General features: G+C 38.8%; 1 protein-coding gene across 1 annotated transcript; it reads right to left on the bottom strand.

Annotated features, from left to right (window-relative positions):
• Nucleotides 1-8616: 8616 nt before the first annotated feature.
• Nucleotides 8617-9582, bottom strand: LOC129628281 (olfactory receptor 51G1). Its single transcript, XM_055547695.1, has one exon. It carries the CDS (start codon nt 9580-9582, stop codon nt 8617-8619), a length of 966 nt encoding a protein of 321 aa, XP_055403670.1.
• Between the last annotated feature and the right edge of the window lie 9218 nt (nt 9583-18800).

Genomic DNA, 18800 nt, shown 5'->3' with positions numbered 1-18800 from the left:
AGGCTGGATCCAGAAGTTCCAGGCCTTATAACAGGGCACAAGGCTCTGGGGACATGGTGAGACTGGAGGGTGGATGTTTAACTTCCTGATTTTTATGAAACTGCATCAGGCCCCCATTGCAAAACTTTTAAGGATATTTAATCTATTTCCTGCTAGGATTGGCTCCCCAGCCCTCATTATCACATACCCTGGGGATAGAGAAAGAGAGAAGAGAGTGTCCCTGTGAGCTATCTAGATGGGAAGTCCAGAGGATATTATGCACTGCAACTAATTTTAAAGATCTGGTAAAAATTTTGAACAACCCTCACAACTTCACAGAAGCACAGTGGGTGTAGATAACAGTGTCTTGTTAATAACATATCCTAACTCTATAGTTTATGCACATCACATGTACATCTTTAGTGTACATCTTTAGTTTATTTCAGTCACTCAGTCGTATCTGACTCTTTGTGACCCCAGGGACTGCAGCATGCCAGGCCTCCCTGTCCATCACCAACTCCTGGAGTTCATTCAAACTCATATCTATCAAGTTGGTGATGCCATCCAACCATCTCATCCTCTGTCCTCCCCTTCTCCTCCTGCCTTCAATCTTCCCAGATCTGGGTCTTTTCAAATGAGTCAGTTCTTTGTATCACGTGGCCAAAGTGTTGGAGTTTCAGCTTCAGCATCAGTCCTTCCAATGAATATTCAGGACTGATTTCTTTTAGGATGGACTAGTTAGATCTCCTTGCAGTCCAAGGGACTCTCAAGAGTCTTCTCCAACACCACAGTTCAAAAGCATCAATTCTTCAGCACTCAGCTTTCTTTATAGTCCGACTCCCACATCCATACATGACTACTGGAAAAACCAAAGCCTTGACTAGATGGACCTTTGTTGGCAAAGTAATGTCTCTGCTTTTTAATATGCTGTCTAGGTTGGTCATAGCTTTTCTTCCAAGAAGCAAGCATCTTTTAATTTCATGGCTGTAACCACTATCTGCAGTGATTTTGGAGCCCCCCAAAATAAAGTCAGCCAGTGTTTCCCTTGTTTCCCATCTATATGCCATGAAGTTATGGGACCAGATGCCATGAACCTAGCTTTCTGAATGTTGAGTTTTAAGCCAACTTTTTCACTCTCCTCTTTCACTTTCATCAAGAGGCTCTTTAGTTCTTCGCTTTCTGCCATAAGGGTGGTGTCATCTGCATATCTGAGGTTATTGATATTTCTCCTGGCAATCTTGATTCCAGCTTGTGCTTCATCCAGCCTAGCATTTCTCATCATGTACTCTGCATACAAGTTAAATAAGGAAGGTGACAATATACAGCCTTGATGTACTCCTTTCCCTATTTGGAACCAGTCTGTTGTTCCATGTCCAGTTCTAACTGTTGCTACTTGACCTGCATACAGATTTCTCAAGAGGCAGGTCAGGTGGTCTGGTATTCCCATCTCTTGAAGAATTTTCCATAGTTTGTTGTGATCCATGCAGTCAAAGGCTTTGGCATAGTCAATAAAGCAGAAGTAGATGTGTTTCTGGAACTCTCTTGCTTTTTTGATGATCCAACAAATGTTGGCAATTTGATCTCTGGTTCCTCTGCCTTTTCTAAAATCAGCTTCGACATCTGGAAGTTTATGATTCACATACTGTTGAAGCCTGGCTTGGAGGATTTTGAGCATTACTTTGCTAGCATGTGAGAGGAGTGCAATTGTGCGGTAGTTTGAGCATTCTTTGGCATTGCCTATCTTTGGGATTGGAATGAAAACTGACCTTTTCCAGTCCTGTGGCCACTGCTGAGTTTTCCACATTTGCTGGCATATTGAGTGCAGCACTTTCACAGCATCATCTTTTAGGATTTGAAATAGCTCAACTGGAATTCCATCACCTCCACTAGTTTAGTTCACAGTTATGTTTCCTAAGGCCACTTGACTTCATGTTCCAGAATGTCTGTCTCTAGGTGAGTGTTCAAACCATCGTGGTTATATGGGTCATGAAGATCTTTTTTGTATATGGGTGTGCATGTTGGTATATATAAAACCATATGTAACATTAATTTTTTTTAATTTATTCTATTTTTTGGTTAGTTTTTATTGGAGTATAGTTGCTTTACAATGTGTTACTTTCTGCTGTACAGCATAGTGAATCAGCCACACACACACACAGATACACACATATGTATCCTACTGTTTTAAAAATTGTGTTCCTATTTAAGTCACCACAGAGCATTGAGTAGAGTTCCCTGTGCTATACAGTAGTTTCTCACTAGTTATCTACTTCATACATCGCAGTGTATAGCTATCAATCCCAATTTCCCCTTCATCCCACCTCTCCTTTCCCTCGTTGGTATCCATATGTTTGTTTTCTATGTCTGTGTCTCTATTTCTTCTTTCCAAGTAAGTTCACCTGTATCATTTTTCTAGATCCCACATATAAGTGATAATATACAATATCTGTTTTTCTCTTTCTGACTTACTTTACTCTGTGTCAGTCTCTAGGTCATCCATATCTATGAAATGACACTATTTCATCCCTTTTATTGTTCAGTAATATTCCATTGTATATATGTATCACATCTTTTGTATCTTCTGTTGGTGGACATTTAGGTTGCTTTGGAAATATTCCAATTGTGTTGATGCTTGTTCTTGGGGTCCCGTGTAACCCCATATGCTCCTGACTCCTGCCCATGCTCAGGGACTCCATCTCCTCTTCCTGCCTCTGATCTATTCTAAGTTCTTGTTCCTATACATCAAGGAGCTAATTGGAGAAACTAGTCTATTCTGGTACCTTTGTGGGAGGATGAGTTTCAGCAAAGGGTGGTTAAACATGAAGAGGAATTTTATGTGTTAGCACAGGGTTGTGAAGAGTTAATCATCTATTTTGGGACTCTTAAAGGCTGATAGAGAAGACATTTAGAGAGATGAATGGGGGGTCATTTCAGTGTTATTATTACCCACCCAATTATCATCCACCACATTGGATCTCTTTGGGGAGTACAAAGGTATAAACATTAAGGACTGCCCCAGAATCCCCAAACCAATTCACTGGCCTGTCAGGTCCTTTTGGAATATGATTTTTCTTGCAGCCACATTCCATTGATTTTTCGTCAACTACATTGTTGACACATTTTGAGTGTCATGAAGCAGTGTTTTCCAAATTATAGTCTCCAGATAATTAGGATCTGAATTGCTTGTGATGTTGGCTAAAATGCAGATTTCTGGGCCTCCCCTCTATTGTACAGAGTTAGAAATGGACATTTATGACAACCAAAGAAGTTTAGGGATTTCATATATCCTTGTCTTTATGATTTGTTTTCAACACTGATTCCAAAATATCCTATTCTTTCTGTAATTCAAAATCCATCTTCACTTTTAACATGGAATTTATTCCAAAACAGAGTTATACCTCTTGTTTTAGTTTCCTAAACTGCCCTATGAAAAGACCAGACTGAGTGGTTTTAAAATAAAAAATTCACAATTCTGGAGGTTAAAAATCCAAGATCAAGGTGGCAGCAGGTCTGGTTTCTTCTTATTCTCTCCATTTGCAAGTGACCACTTTCTCTCTGTGTCCTCACTTGACTTCTCTTGTGGACATGAAAATCCTTTGTGTCTCTTCCTTTTCTTGTAAGGGGACCAGTCATATTTGGTTAAGGACCACCCTGAAGGTCTCATTATAACTTAATTACTTCTTTAAAGACCTTGCCCTTGAATACAATTACATTTTGAGGTACTGAGGATTGGGACAAGTTAGGGACAGAGGATACAATTAATTCCGTAGTACTTGTTTGGGCATACATCCTACCACTCATTTTTTTCATCTAGTTAATAAATATTTTAGAACAGAAAAAATGCCCCCCAGGCAATGGCACCCCACTCCAGTACTCTTGCCTGGAAAATCCCATGGACAGAGGAGCCTGGTAGGCTCCAGTCCATGGGGTCGCTAAGAGTCAGCATGACTGAACGACTTCACTTTCACTTTTCACTTTGATGCATTGGAGAAGGAAATGGCAACCCACTCCAGTATTCTTGCCTGGGGAATCCCAGGGACAGAGGAGCCTAGTGGGCTGCCGTCTATGGGGTCGCACAGAGTCGGACACGACTGAAGCGACTTAGCAGCAGCATACACAAGTAATAATTGTTTATAACCTCTGAGTCCAAGCACTGAGAAGAGAGAGTGTTATTAATGGATGCATATTGACAGAAAATAGGTCTCCATCTCAGGTGTTATGGAGAGAAAGAAAGACAGATAAGGGGGGAGAGATAGGGAGAGAGAAGGACTAGATTAATCTTTCAATAGCTTTGATTAGAAGGGACATAGAGTTTGATTGTAGTATAGGGAAGACAATACTGTCTGCTGTAAAATCTCAGTTTTTCAGCTTCTGCAAAGGAAACACAGGACATGATGTGTTGAGAGACAAAACAAAAGCTCATATTTTCTAGCCCAGAAAAGAGTGTGGAGTTGGGGGAGGTAGAGAGAAAAGAGAAGAGTCAGGTGAACATTTTGTATCCAAAGATGCTACCTTGATGAGAGACAGAACTTAGAGAGATTGCAGGGTACCTAAAAGGAATATTATCGGACTGAGACAAACTCATGCTAAATGAGTGGTTTTTTTAAATAATTTTTTTAGTTGTTGTTATTGAACAATGAGAAAATAAACAATAAGATTAAAACATGGGTCAAAGATCTTAACAGGCACTTCAACAAAGAAAACATTTAGAAAGCAAATTAGCATATGATAAGGTTCTCCATATCATATGTTCTCAGGGAAATTCAAATTAAAACAATGATACACCGCTGGGTACCTATTTCAATGGCCAAATCAGAAACAGTGACAACACTAAATGCTGGTAAGGATGCAGAGCAACAAGAACTTTCATATATCATTGGTGGGAATGCAAAAATGGAACAATGACTTCAGAATATAGTTTGACTAAACCTACTCTTAGCATAAGATCCCAAACTTGAAAGCAATCAGAATGTTGCTGAGGAGGTAAATGGATTAACTGTGGTACATGCAGAAAATGTAGGGATAGTTATGCAGATTCAGAGAATAGACATGCGAATACAGCGGGGGTGGGGCAGGGGAGTGAGGTGAATTGGGAGATTGGCATATATACACTGCTGTGTGTAAAATAGACAGCTAGCAGGAACCTGAGCATAACACAGGAGACTCAGCTCTGGGCCCTGTGGTGACCAAGATGGAGGGGATGGGGGAGGAGGGAGGTCCAAGAAGGAGGGGATATATGTATACATATAGCTGATTCACTTCATTATACAGCAGAAACTAACACAGCATTGTAAAGTAACTATACTCCAATTAAAAAAATAAAGTACAACTCCAAAACAAACAAACAAACAGGAAAAGAGCTGTCAAATCATGAAAACATGTAGAATATTTAAATGTACATTATTATGTGAAAGAAGTCAATCTGGAAAGGCTACATGCTATATGATTCCAAATATATAATATTCTGGATAGGACAAAGCTATGGAGACAGTAAAAAGCTCAGTGGTTTCCAGAGGATGGGTTTGGGGAGAGGGATGAATAGGCAGAGTACAGGGGAATTTTTGAACAGTGAAAATACTTTGTATGATACAATAATAATGGATGCATGTCATTGTACACTTGTCTAAAGCACAGAATGTGCAACACCAAGAGTGATCACTGAGGTACTGTCATACTGACCACCATATGCAAGATAAGGGTCTAGGAGATGAGAAGTGGACAGTATCCATGCTTAAACCTGAATCCAGTGCCTGTAGGCCATAAATGTAGGTGACAGTTATACCTGAACAGGTCAGGTTTGTGTTATCCTGGTGCATACAGCATCTTAGGAAGAAGGGCAGGGAGAGGATGAGAGTCAGGTTCCTGGCCCCAGAGTCTACCTACTGGACTCTGGAAACAATAAACAAAGAGATCCATCTCAGTGAATGAGAAATGACATCCAGTAGATAAGGTTGTGGTAAGAACTGAAGACGCCCAGAAGGAGAAACTATACATGAAGAATTGCTGAGTGAAGTGGACATCTATAACAACATAACAGAGATTAAACCATAATAGCCAGGGCACTAAGGAGTGTAGAAAAAGCCAATCAAATTCCAGGAATGCCAACAGTCAATAATTTATACATGGGTTCACAGAAGTGATAGGCATACTTAAAAATGTATAACATCATTGAATTGCTTAGGGAAAAGAAAAGATGGGGATGACAAGTTGCTGGTGTTATTCAGTTACTAAGTCAAGTCTGACTCTGACAGTGCATGGACTGCAGCATGCTGGGTTCCTCTGTCCTTCACTATCTCCTGGAGTTTGCTCAAGTTCATGTCCAGGCATATAATTTCTCTGGAATGACCATTAAAATAGGGGAACACGTGTATACCTGTGGTGGATTCATGTTGATGTATGGCAAAACCAATACAATATTGTAAAGTAATTAACCTCCAATTAAAATAAGTTAATTAAAAAAATAGAGGCTATGGGTTATGTGCTGCCAGTCATGGAAGACTCCATGGTTTTGGCTCTGGAGAGAAATTTCAGATCCATTAGCTCATACACATAAGCAATATTCTGTCATTACTATTATAAACATTATTAGATACTCCTTCAAAACACATTTTATGCCCAATTCTGATCACCCTAATTACTCTGCTGTTTGTTTTTCTCATCATTTCTTGGTGTGTGTTACTATATGATTATTATCTCCTTTATAGTCCTAGAATTTGGACTCAGTCTATTCAGGCTGTTGTAACAGACTGAGTTTAAAAAACAAACATTTATTTTTCAAAATTCAGGAGGCTGAGAAGTCCAAGACCAAGGTGTGGGCTGACTGGGTTCTTGCTAAGGGTTCTTGTTCTGGGTGTGCACACAGCTTTCTTCTCTCTGTGTCCTCACATGGTGGAGAGAGATCATCTCTCTCATGTCTCTTCTTGTAAGTGCGCTTATCTTATTCATGAGAGCTCCACTCTCATGAGCAAACTTCCTTCCAAAGACCCCATCTCAAAATATCATCACATTGGAGATTAGCCTTCAAAATATGAATTTTGAAGGTGGGGGGTGGAATCACAAAAGGGACCTCTAAGGTAGCACTAGTGGTAAAGAACCTGCTTGCCAATGTAGGAGACATAAGAGACACGGGTTCAATTCCTGGGTTGGGAAGATCATCTGAAGGAGGGCATGGCAACCCACTCCAGTATTCTTGTCTAGAGAATCCCATGGACAGAGGAGCCTGGAGGGCTACAGTCGATGGGTTGCAAAAAGTATGACTTAGCATGCACGCATGGGAGCACAAATATTAAGTTCACAGCACAGACTTTCTTTGAATTATTTATTTTTAATTGGAGGATAATTGTTTTACAATATTGTGTTGGTTTCTGCCATACATCAACATGAATTTTCTTCTGTTTTCTGGCAGTTGGTTGTCTTACATCTTTCCCGATATTACAGGAAAGAGATAAAAATCGAACTGAAGCATACAAAATGAAGAAAAACAATCTCTTTAAAAAATAGTCTTATCTAGAATGATGAAGCTGTTTTGATTAATTTACTTATTGGTTCCTTCATGTGTTGATTTTTTCAATCCATATATATTAAACCTTTTTTGGAGTTCTGAGTGTGTATTGTGTGTGTGTGTGTGTGTGTGTGTGTGTATTGTTTGTTAAAGCTAGACATCGACATGAGAAAAGCATCTTGCAAAAAGCATAAAATATGCATGTGTTTCTCTCACTTTTCATCCCTGTAATAACAGGATAACTGAAGAAAGAACTTAAATCCCTTGACTAGTTATTCAGATGATGAATGATTACCCTAAACCTTAACTACCTTCTAAAAGGCTCAACTATGATTATTGTTTTGCTGTTTTTCTAACTGGAGAACTTACCTCAAGCTCCTAGAGTGTCTTCTTTTTCTTAACTTTGCGGTGTGCTTAGGAAGAAGCCTCATGAAAAGTTATTAACTAAGACATAGGTATGGGTATCTGCAAGTCTGTTGCAAATGAATAAAAGTGATAATTATGATAAAGCAACATAAATTAACCAAAATGCAAATTTAAATATATAAATCTCTGATCAAATTCCACTGACTAGAGGAATAAAAGATGAAATTTGTGTACTCTTTTGGATTTTTTTCCCAAGTAATAATAGGCAATATTTATTGAGACTTGATAACACTTCAGGCACTGTGTTACAGAGTTACATGAATTATCTCATTTAATCTTCACAGTATTCCTATAAGGAAGGTAATATAATTATTTACATTTTCATTCTGCAATTGAGGAAACTAAAGAACAGAGAAATTGAGTAATTTTCCCAAGGTCACACATGAAGTATATTGCATAATTTATTTTCTTTTTATTGATAATTGGGAGTTTGCTACTTTTCCCTAGTAGTAGTAGTGTTAGCCACTCAGTCATGTCCAACTCTTTGCCACCCTATGGACTGTAGTCTGCCAGGATCCTCAGTCCATGGGATTCTCCAGGCAAGAATACTAGAGTGGATTGTCATTGCCTTCTCCAGGGGATCTTCCTGACTCAGGTATCAAACTCAGGCCCCCTGCATTGCAGGCAGATCCTTTACTGTCTGAGCAATAGGGACAGCTGAAATAAAAAATACCTATGGGTTTTATGCCCCAAACTTCTCTTTCTCTAAACTAATCCTGCTGAAAACCCCTGAGTGATTTTATAAACTCAAACTTCTTAACAATGCATTGGCGGATTTGTTTGGTCTTGATGCTGTAGACAATGGGGTTCATGAGCGGTGGGACAAGCAGATACACATATGACATGAGGAGGTGTACAGTGAGGGGCAGATGCTCACCGAAGCGGTGCACAAGAGACAAGCCAATCATGGGGATGTAGAAGAGGAGCACAGCACAGATATGGGAGACACAGGTGTTAAGGGCCCGAAGTCTCTCATGGTGGGAGGCAATGCTTAACACAGTGCGGAGGATAAGGGCATAAGAGAGGAGGATGAGCAGTGAGTCCACACCAACAGTGCAGGCCACGACAAAGAGCCCATAGATGTGATTGACGATAATGCTAGAGCAGGCCAGCTTCATGATCTCTAGGTGTAGGCAGTAGGCGTGGGCCAGCACATGGGAGTGGCAGTACTGGAAGTGCTTAAGGAGGAATGGCAGGGGAAGGATGAGCAGCGCACTTCTGAACACTGAGCTCAGCCCCATCCTGATGATACGTGCAGGTGTCAAGACTGTGGAATAACACAGTGGGTTGCAGATGGCCACATAGCGGTCAATGGACATGGATAACAGGACTGAAGACTCCACTAGGGACAAAGTATGAATGAAGAAGAGCTGACTGAAGCAGGCAGGGATATCAATTTCTCTGGCATCAAACCAGAAGATGCCCATCACAGTGGGCAGTGTAGAAAGGCAAAGGCCCAGGTCTGTGAGGGCAAGCATGGCCAAGAAATAGTACATGGGTTCATGGAGGGTGACATCAGTACGGATGACATGGATGATGGTAAGGTTGCCTATGATAACTGTCAGATAGATGAAGCAGAAGGGAATAGAGATCCAGCCGTGGAGATCTTCCAGACCTTGGAAGCCCGTCAGGAAGAAAGTGGCTTTCTGGAGGCTGCTATTATCTAGGATTCTCATGACTTTATAACCTTGAATTCACCAACCTGTAATATAGAATGGGATTTCTGGAGAATGACAGGGCTGAATGCTCACTCACCTGTCTTGGGGTCAGTGATCCAGGAAGGATCTACAGATGAACTGGCAAAGAGTTGGGGCACCTGATCTATTAGCCTTTTCTGGAAGGTCTAGGAAGGTGAATGTCATAGGTGATTTCTATAGCTCATGGATGCTGTGTGATTTAGGCTTATGGTGATATGTCCATCTGTATTGGACTCTCAGTAGTTTAATGAGGTCACCTCAGATGGCACCTTTTCCATATGTTCCTCCCTGAAAAAAATAAATCTCCAATTCAATCAGCAAAACATTTAAAGCTGCACCATCTACATGTGGAACTGGTACTATACACACCATTCTACATAATTGTCTTCTAGAATCAGCTGCATGTCAAGAGCCTTCAAATGTATTTGTAACCTGGCTGGGGATTGTCTTTCATTCCACAGTACCTGGCCTGCAGGGGAATGCAGGGGAAGCATTGAGTAAATATTTGTTGGACTACTTAAGCTTGTAACTTGTGACCAGAGTGATCCGTTTCCTGAATTTACATAAAAGCCTTTTATGGCTGAGGAGGCAAATGTCGATGTGCAAATTTGAAGTCTGGAACTGAGAAATGTCTAAAAAAGCAGTCTTCAAAAACAAGAAAAAAAAATACTTCTAGGACAGGGTGCTTCAGGGCTTAGTTCTGAGAGATATTAGGAGAGATGTGTGTTTCTGTCATCACGGTGGTTAAGCTAATGGCACCCCACTCCAGTACTCTTGCCTGGAAAATCCCATGGACGGAGGAGCCTGGTAGGCTGCAGTCCATGGGGTCGCTAGAGTCGGAGACGACTGAGCGACTTCACTTTCACTTTTCACTTTCCTGCATTGGAGAAGGAAATGGCAACCCACTCCAGTGTTCTTGCCTGGAGAATCCCAGGGACGGGGGAGCCTGGTGGGCTGCCGTCTCTGGGGTTGCACAGAGTAGGACAGGACAGAAGCGACTTAGCAGCAGCAGCAGCAGATATAGAAATGGAGATATGGAGGTGGGAAACATCAGCTCTAAAACAGTGATAACAAATAAAAATCTGAAATAGTCAGGAAAAGCCTCTAATCTCTAGCCTAAGGAAAGTATATCTTAAGGCTCTCAGAGTGAGCTGTGCCTCTGGGGTTTGGATAATATGGCACAGAGGTATAGGTCTGTCCTATAATACCTGAAACCAGACTCTCCTTTACCTCTGCCTTCTGAACTTTTATACAGTTATGTTTATTGTAAGCCACACTCTAATGGGTTCTATGTATATTAATGTAGTGTGACTAATATATTATTTATCACATGCATAAAAGCTTAAAATAGCTAATGTTTAATATGTTATCTTTCTGTCACCTTTCTAAGTGCTTAGTGTTTATTATACCATTTAACTCTCACAATGATCACATTATCAATAGATAGATTCTATTCTAAGCAGCATATTACAGGTGAGAAAACCATGGCCCAGAAAGATGAAGTGACCTGGGTAAATTTACGGAGCAAGTAAGGGTTGAGTATGGAATTCAAACTCTGATAGGGTATTCCAGAGTCTACATTATTGTCTTACATCATATTTCCTACTACTATAGGGGGACTACTACTAGTAGACATACTACTACACAGCACTTTAGGTCTTACAAAAGTCAGATAATTAAAAAAAAATCAAAAAACAAAACAAAACTATACCAAGATATATGTATTGATGACCATTTCAACTATGTACATGACAGATGAGAGGAAATGTGTTCTGGGCACTAAGTTCAGTTGGGACATGCTGAATGTTAACTTAAAAAGAAATTTTTGGGGATATTTCCTAGAGGGTATGATAGGTAGTGATCTTTGGGTTGAGTGGAGGCTAAAGTTGTAGGACATCTCCCAAGAATATGCAGCAATTGCTAGGAGATGCAGTGTGGAAGAAAAGACAAGGCTCTGTTCATAATACTGGAAACTATTTTACATGAGAGTAGAACATAAAATCAGAACTAGAAAAGAGACAGAGATTGGAGAAAAGAAATAGGATAAAAATAGTAGTGTATAATGTTACTGAAGTCAAATCATTACTGTTGACTAAGAAAAAGAGATGGTGTAAGATGTGGGTTTTTAAAAAGGCATTGCACTTATGATGGTGAGTTCATTATTGATTTTTCAGAGAATATTTCCATAGATTGGAGAAAGACTATACAGGCTTACACTATCAGTGAATGGGGAGGAATATGTAATAAGTGTATGTTACTTGTAATTTTCCTCCAGGAAAAAAAATCTATGTGATAGGTGAAGGTGGGATATTTTAAGGAAGAGAGATGGGAAGTTGAGGGTACTCTTTCAAAAAAGCTTCTTTTATTAATCAGTAAAGTGAAGAAGCATTGAACGGCTAAGAATAAAGAAAGACAAAATGTCCATGCCAAGATTTTGCCATTTAAACTACAAATCAAAACAAGTAGTAAAACAGATACTCATGTAATAATTAATATAATACTGAAATTAATGTTGTTTTATGATCCCAAAGGAGAAACAAACAAACAAAAAAATATAAAGAGGCATTTCTAGCAAACACGAGAAATGCAGGAGAAAAGTGGAGACTTGGAGGGAAGATGGGCTGTGAAGGAAGAAGGGAATATCATAAGATTTGAATAGCATGCTGTTGATGGCACAGACAACAATGCAGTCTGACTCCAGCACTGAGAACAGTGATGGAAGAAAAAAAGTTTCAACAAGACCTTAAAAATGAATGATAATAAAGAAGGGAGATTTTTCCATATGTTAAGTGGAGATACAAATAAGAGTTTAAACATATATATGGCTTTTCAGCCAGTAGACTCAGTCAAGCTGGTTTCCATCCATTCCACATTGAGAGATTTCAGAGAGTTTGAGAAATAGAAGAGGTAGAAACCATCTATTTCATCCTATATTTCCATACAGAGAAGTTTCATTCTGCCTGCTTAATGAAAAGTTGCATCCATAGTATCCCACACTAATTATTATCTCCACTTCCTCCAGATTAATGGATCAGAGAAGTGTCAGCTGACACTAGACAATACCATACACCCTTGAACCACCCTTCAGCTCTAATTTATTGGTGTAAAGGGATGTCATCCTAGAGTCTGCAGCAGAAATAGAGAAGAGAGGGGCTAAACAGATTTCAATGACATCTGACTCCCTCTGTCTCTTATTCTTCATATAATTGCACACAATGGTATTTACAATGATCAACATCTGTGTTGGTGACAGTCTGAAAAATTACTCCAAAGGACAATTATGACCTCATATTAGTTTAAAGTGTTACACTAAATATTGGTGTTACAGAGCATGATCAAATTCATTTTAATATTTAATTATCATAATACAGTTTTAAGGTAAGCAAAGTAGAGATCACAATTTTAATTTAAAGGTAGAGGAACTATTAATAATATTCCTAATGAGGAGGAAAGAGATGAAAGGCAGCAAGAAGAAAAATGGACGATGAAGATGACTTTTACAGGGTCATGATGCTGCTGCTAAGTCGCTTCAGTCGTGTCCGACTCTGTGCGACCCCCGAGACGGCAGCCCACCAGGCTCCCCCGTACCTGGGATTCTCCAGGCAAGAACACTGGAGGGGTTGCCATTTCCTTCTCCAGTGCATGAAAGTGAAAAGTGAAAGTGAGGTCACTCAGTCTTGTCTGACTCTTCGCAACCCCATGGACTGCCGCCTACCAGGCTTCTCCGTCCATGGGAGAAGTTCCAGGCAACAGTACTGGAGTGGGATGCCATTGCCTTCTCCGTTTACAGGGTCATAGACAATGACAAAGTGAGGACTGACTATTCCCAGGCCATCTGCTTCTCAAAATTTCTTTGACTAATTTGATGTGGGGATTCAGAAGTAACCAAGATTGAGAGTTCAGTGTCTGATTCTATGTGCCCCAGTAATCTTTTTTATTTTTATTTTTTTGCATTACATACCTGAGCAGCAACAGCTGGAGAGAAAAGTGAATTGGGTGCATTACTTCCAGCCAGAACTCAGGAAAAATGGTAGTCCAACTACAAGAAGATTTCCTGCTTGAAACTCAGGGTTCTTTTGAAGAGCCCAGCAGCTTCTCCCTTGGGGCCTCAGCTGAGGTTGAAAATTCCCTGAAGAAGTCTCAAAGCACTTGGCTAGAGAAGGAGGCTGTGAGAGGCTGAGAAACCCCAATCTTGTATGCAGGCAAGGGATATATTCAAAAGGATGTTTATACTAACAGATTTCATTTTCTGAAATTGTGTAAGAAAGCAACAGCTCAGATTGAAGAGCAGTATTACACAAGATAACGTATTGATTCAGATTCAGATAAAACATATAGTTGAACCTAACCTTATCTCTCATACTTTATATCCAGTAACCTAGGACATATGACTTAATGTCTAGAGAGATTACCTCCTTATATCTAAAAAAAGGAACCTCTTCTCTCTTTTTTTTTTAACACACAGACCCTGATACTATTAGGCATTCTCACATGTTTTAGAGTCAACTGCTAGTGTAATTTGGTTTGCATTTATGGAAAAGGATTAGTCCTTATTAGCCTTCAGTCCAACCTTTTTTTAAAATTTTATATTGAATAGTAATGGTGAAAGTGGGCACCCTTGATTGTTCCTGACTTTAGAGGAAACGCTTTCAATTTTTCACCATTGAAGATAATGTTTGCTGTGGGTTTGTCATATATAGCTTTTATTATGTTGAGGTATGTTCCATCTATTCCTGCTTTCTGGAGAGTTTTTATCATAAATGGATATTGAATTTTGTCAAAGGCTTTCTCTGCATCTATTGAGATAATCATATGGTTTTTCTTTTTCAATTTGTTAATGTGGTGTATTACATTGATTGATTTGCGGATATTGAAGAATCCTTGCATCCCTGGGATAAAGCCCACTTGATCATGGTGTATGATCTTTTTAATGTGTTGTTGGATTCTGATTGCTAGAATTTTGTTAAGGATTTTTGCATCTATGTTCATCAGTGATACTGGCCTGTAGTTTTCTTTTTTTGTGGGATCTTTGTCAGGTTTTGGTATTAGGGTGATGGTGGCCTCATAGAATGAGTTTGGAAGTTTACCTTCCTCTGCAATTTTCTGGAAGAGTTTGAGCAGGATAGGTGTTAGCTCTTCTCTAAATTTTTGGTAGAATTCAGCTGTGAAGCCGTCTGGACCTGGGCTTTTGTTTGCTGGAAGATTTTTGATTACAGTTTCAATTTCCGTGCTTGTGATGGGTCTGTTAAGATTTTCTATTTCTTCCTGGTTGAGTTTTGGAAAGTTGTACTTTTCCAAGAATTTGTCCATTTCTTCCACGTTGTCCATCTTATTGGCATATAATTGTTGATAGTAGTCTCTTATGATCCTTTGTATTTCTGTGTTGTCTGTTGTGATCTCTCCATTTTCATTTCTAATTTTATTGATTTGATTTTTCTCCCTTTGTTTCTTGATGAGTCTGGCTAATGGTTTGTCAATTTATTTATCCTTTCAAAGAACCAGCTTTTGGCTTTGTTGATTTTTGCTATGGGCTCTTTTGTTTCTTTTGCATTTATTTCTGCCCTAATTTTTAAGATTTCTTTCCTTCTACTAACCCTGGTGTTCTTCATTTCTTCCTTTTCTAGTTGCTTTAGGTGTAGAGTTAGGTTATTCATTTGACTTTTTTCTTGTTTTCTTGAGGTGTGCCTGTATTGCTACAAACTTTCCCCTTAGGACTGCTTTTACAGTGTCCCACAGGTTTTGGGTTGTTGTGTTTTCATTTTCATTAGTTTCTATGCAAATTTTGATTTCTTTTTTGATTTCTTCTGTGATTTGTTGGTTATTCAGCCACGTGTTGTTCAGCCTCCATATGTTGGAATTTTTAATAGTTTTTCTTCCGTAATTGAGATCTAATCTTACTGCATTGTGGTCAGAGAAGATGCTTGGAATGATTTCAATATGTTTTGAATTTTACCAAGGCTAGATTTATGGCCCAGGATGTGATCTATCCTGGAGAAGATTCCATGTGCGCTTGAGAAAAAGGTGAAATTCATTGTTTTGGGATGAAATGTCCTATAGATATCAATTAGGTCTAACTGGTCTATTGTATCGTTTAAAGTTTGTGTTTCCTTGTTAATTTTCTGTTTAGTTGATCTATCCATAGGTGTGAGTGGGGGTACTAAAGTCTCCCACTATTATTGTGTTATTGTTAATTTCCCCTTTCATACTTGTTAGCATTTGTCTTACATATTGCGGTGCTCCCATGTTGGGTGCATATATATTTATAATTGTTATATCTTCTTGGATTGATCCTTTGATCATTATGTAGTGACTGTCTTTGTCTCTTTTCACAGCCTTTGTTTTAAAGTCTATTTTATCTGATATGAGTATTGCTACTCCTGCTTTCTTTTGGTCCCTATTTGCATGGAAAATCTTTTTCCAGCCCTGCACTTTCAGTCTGTATGTGTCCCCTGTTTTGAGGTGGGTCTCTTGTAGACAACATATGTAGGGGTCTTGTTTTTGTATCCATTCAGCCAGTCTTTGTCTTTTGGTTGGGGCATTCAACCCATTTACGTTTAAGGTAATTACTGATAAGTATGATCCTGTTGCCATTTACTTTATTGTTTTGGGTTTGAATTTATACACTGTTTTTGTGTTTCCTGTCTAGAGAATATCCCTTAGTATTTGTTGGAGAGCTGGTTTGGTGGTGCTGAATTCTCTCAGCTTTTGCTTGTCTGTAAAGCTTTTGATTTCTCCTTCATATTTGAATGAGATCCTTGCTGGGTACAATAATCTGGGCTGTAGGTTATTTTCTTTCATCACTTTAAGTATGTCTTGCCATTCCCTCCTGGCTTGAAGAGTTTCTATTGAAAGATCAGCTGTTATCCTAATGGGAATTCCCTTCTGTGTTATTTGTTGTTTTTCCCTTGCTGTTTTTAATATTTGTTCTTTGTGTTTGATCTTTGTTAATTTGATTACTATGTGTCTTGGGGTGTTTCGCCTTGGGTTTATCCTGTTTGGGACTCTCTGGGTTTCTTGGACTTGGGTGATTATTTCCTTCCCCATTTTAGGGAAGTTTTCAACTATTATCTCCTCAAGTATTTTCTCATGGTCTTTCTTTTGTCTTCTTCTTCTGGGACCCCTATGATTCAAACGTTGGAGAGTTTAATATTGTCCTGGAGGTCTCTGAGATTGTCCTCATTTCTTTTAATTCATTTTTCTTTTTTTCTCTCTGATTCATTTATTTCTACCATTCTATCTTCTAATTCACTAATTCTATCTTCTGCCTCTGTTATTCTACTATTTGTTGCCTCCAGAGTGTTTTTAATTTCATTTATTGCATTATTCATTATATATTGACTCTTTTTTTTATTTCTTCTAGGTCCTTGTTAATCCTTTCTTGCATCTTCTCAATCCTTGTTAACATAGTTTTGGAAGTTTTGGCCACAGCAATCAGAGCAGAAGAAGAAACAAAAGGAATCCAAATTGGAAAAGAAGAAGCAAAACTCTCACTGTTTGCAGATGACATGATCCTCTACATAGAAAACCCTAAAGACTCCACCAGAAAATTACTAGAACTAATCAATGACTATAGTAAAGTTGCAAGATATAAAATCAACACACAGAAATCCCTTGCATTCATATACACTAATAATGAGAAAACAGAAAGAGAAATTAAGGAAACAATTCCATTCACCATTGCAACGGAAAGAATAAAATACTTAGGAATATATCTACCTAAAGAAACTAAAGACCTATATATAGAAAACTATAAAACACTGGTGAAAGAAATCAAAGAGGACACTAGTAGATGGAGAAATATACCATGTTCATGGATCAGAAGAATCAATATAGTGAAAATGAGTATACTACCCAAAGCAATTTATAGATTCAATGCAATCCCTATCAAGTTACGAACGGTATTCTTCACAGAGCTAGAACAAATAATTTCACAATTTGTATGGAAATACAAAAAACCTTGAATAGCCAAAGCTATCTTGAGAAAGAAGAATGGAACTGGAGGAATCAACCTACCTGACTTCAGGCTCTACTACAAAGCCAAAGTCATCAAGACAGTATGGTACTGGCACAAAGACAGAAATATAGATCAATGGAACAAAATAGAAAGCCCAGAGATAAATCCACGCACATATGGACACCTTATCTTTGACAAAGGAGGCAAGAATATACAATGGATTAAAGGTAATCTCTAACAAGTGGTGCTGGGAAAACTGGTCAACCACTTGTAAAAGAATGAAGCTAGAACACTTTCTAACACTATACACAAAAATAAATTCAAAATTGATTAAAGATCTCAACATAAGACTAGAAAGTATAAAACTCCTAGAGGAGAACATAGGCAAAACACTCTCTGACATACATCACAGCAGGATCCTCTATGACCCACCTCCCAGAATATTGGAAATAAAAGCAAAAATAAACAAATGGGACCTAATTAACCTTTAAAGCTTCTGCACAACAAAGGAAACTATAAGCAAGGTGAAAAGACTGCCTTCAGAATGGGAGAAAATAATAGCAAATGAAGCAACTGACAAACAACTAATCTCAAAAATATACAAGCAACTCCTACAGCTCAATTCCAGAAAAATAAATGACCCAATCAAAAAATGGGCCAAAGAACTAAATAGACATTTCTCCAAAGAAGACATCCAGATGGCTAACAAACACATGAAAAGATGCTCAACATCACTCATTATCAGAGAAATGCAAATCAAAACCACTATGAGGTACCATTTCACACCAGTCAGAATGGCTGCGATCCAAAAGTCTACAAGCAATAAATGCTGGAGAGGGTGTGGAGAAAAGGGAACCCTCTTACAATGTTGGTGGGAATGCAAACTAGTACAGCCACTATGGAGAACAGTGTGGAGATTCCTTAAAAAAGTGGAAATAGAACTGCCTTATGATCCAGCAATCCCACTGCTGGGCATACACACTGAGGAAACCAGAAGGGAAAGGGACACGTGTACCCCAATGTTCATTGCAGCAGTGTTTATAATAGCCAGGACATGGAAGCAACCTAGATGTCCATCAGCAGATGAATGGATAAGAAAGCTGTAGTACATATACACAATGGGGTATTACTCAGCCATTAAAAAGAATCCATTTGAATCAGTTCTAATGAGGTGGATGAAACTGGAGCCTATTATACAGAGTGAAGTAAGCCAGAAAGAAAAACACCAATACAATATACTAAC

Source organism: Bubalus kerabau, chromosome 15, assembly GCF_029407905.1.
Source record: "Bubalus kerabau isolate K-KA32 ecotype Philippines breed swamp buffalo chromosome 15, PCC_UOA_SB_1v2, whole genome shotgun sequence".
NCBI classification, from domain to species: Eukaryota; Metazoa; Chordata; class Mammalia; order Artiodactyla; family Bovidae; genus Bubalus; species Bubalus kerabau.
The sequence above is the reverse complement of the archived record's forward strand: the minus strand, read 5'-3'. Positions and strand labels throughout refer to the sequence as shown.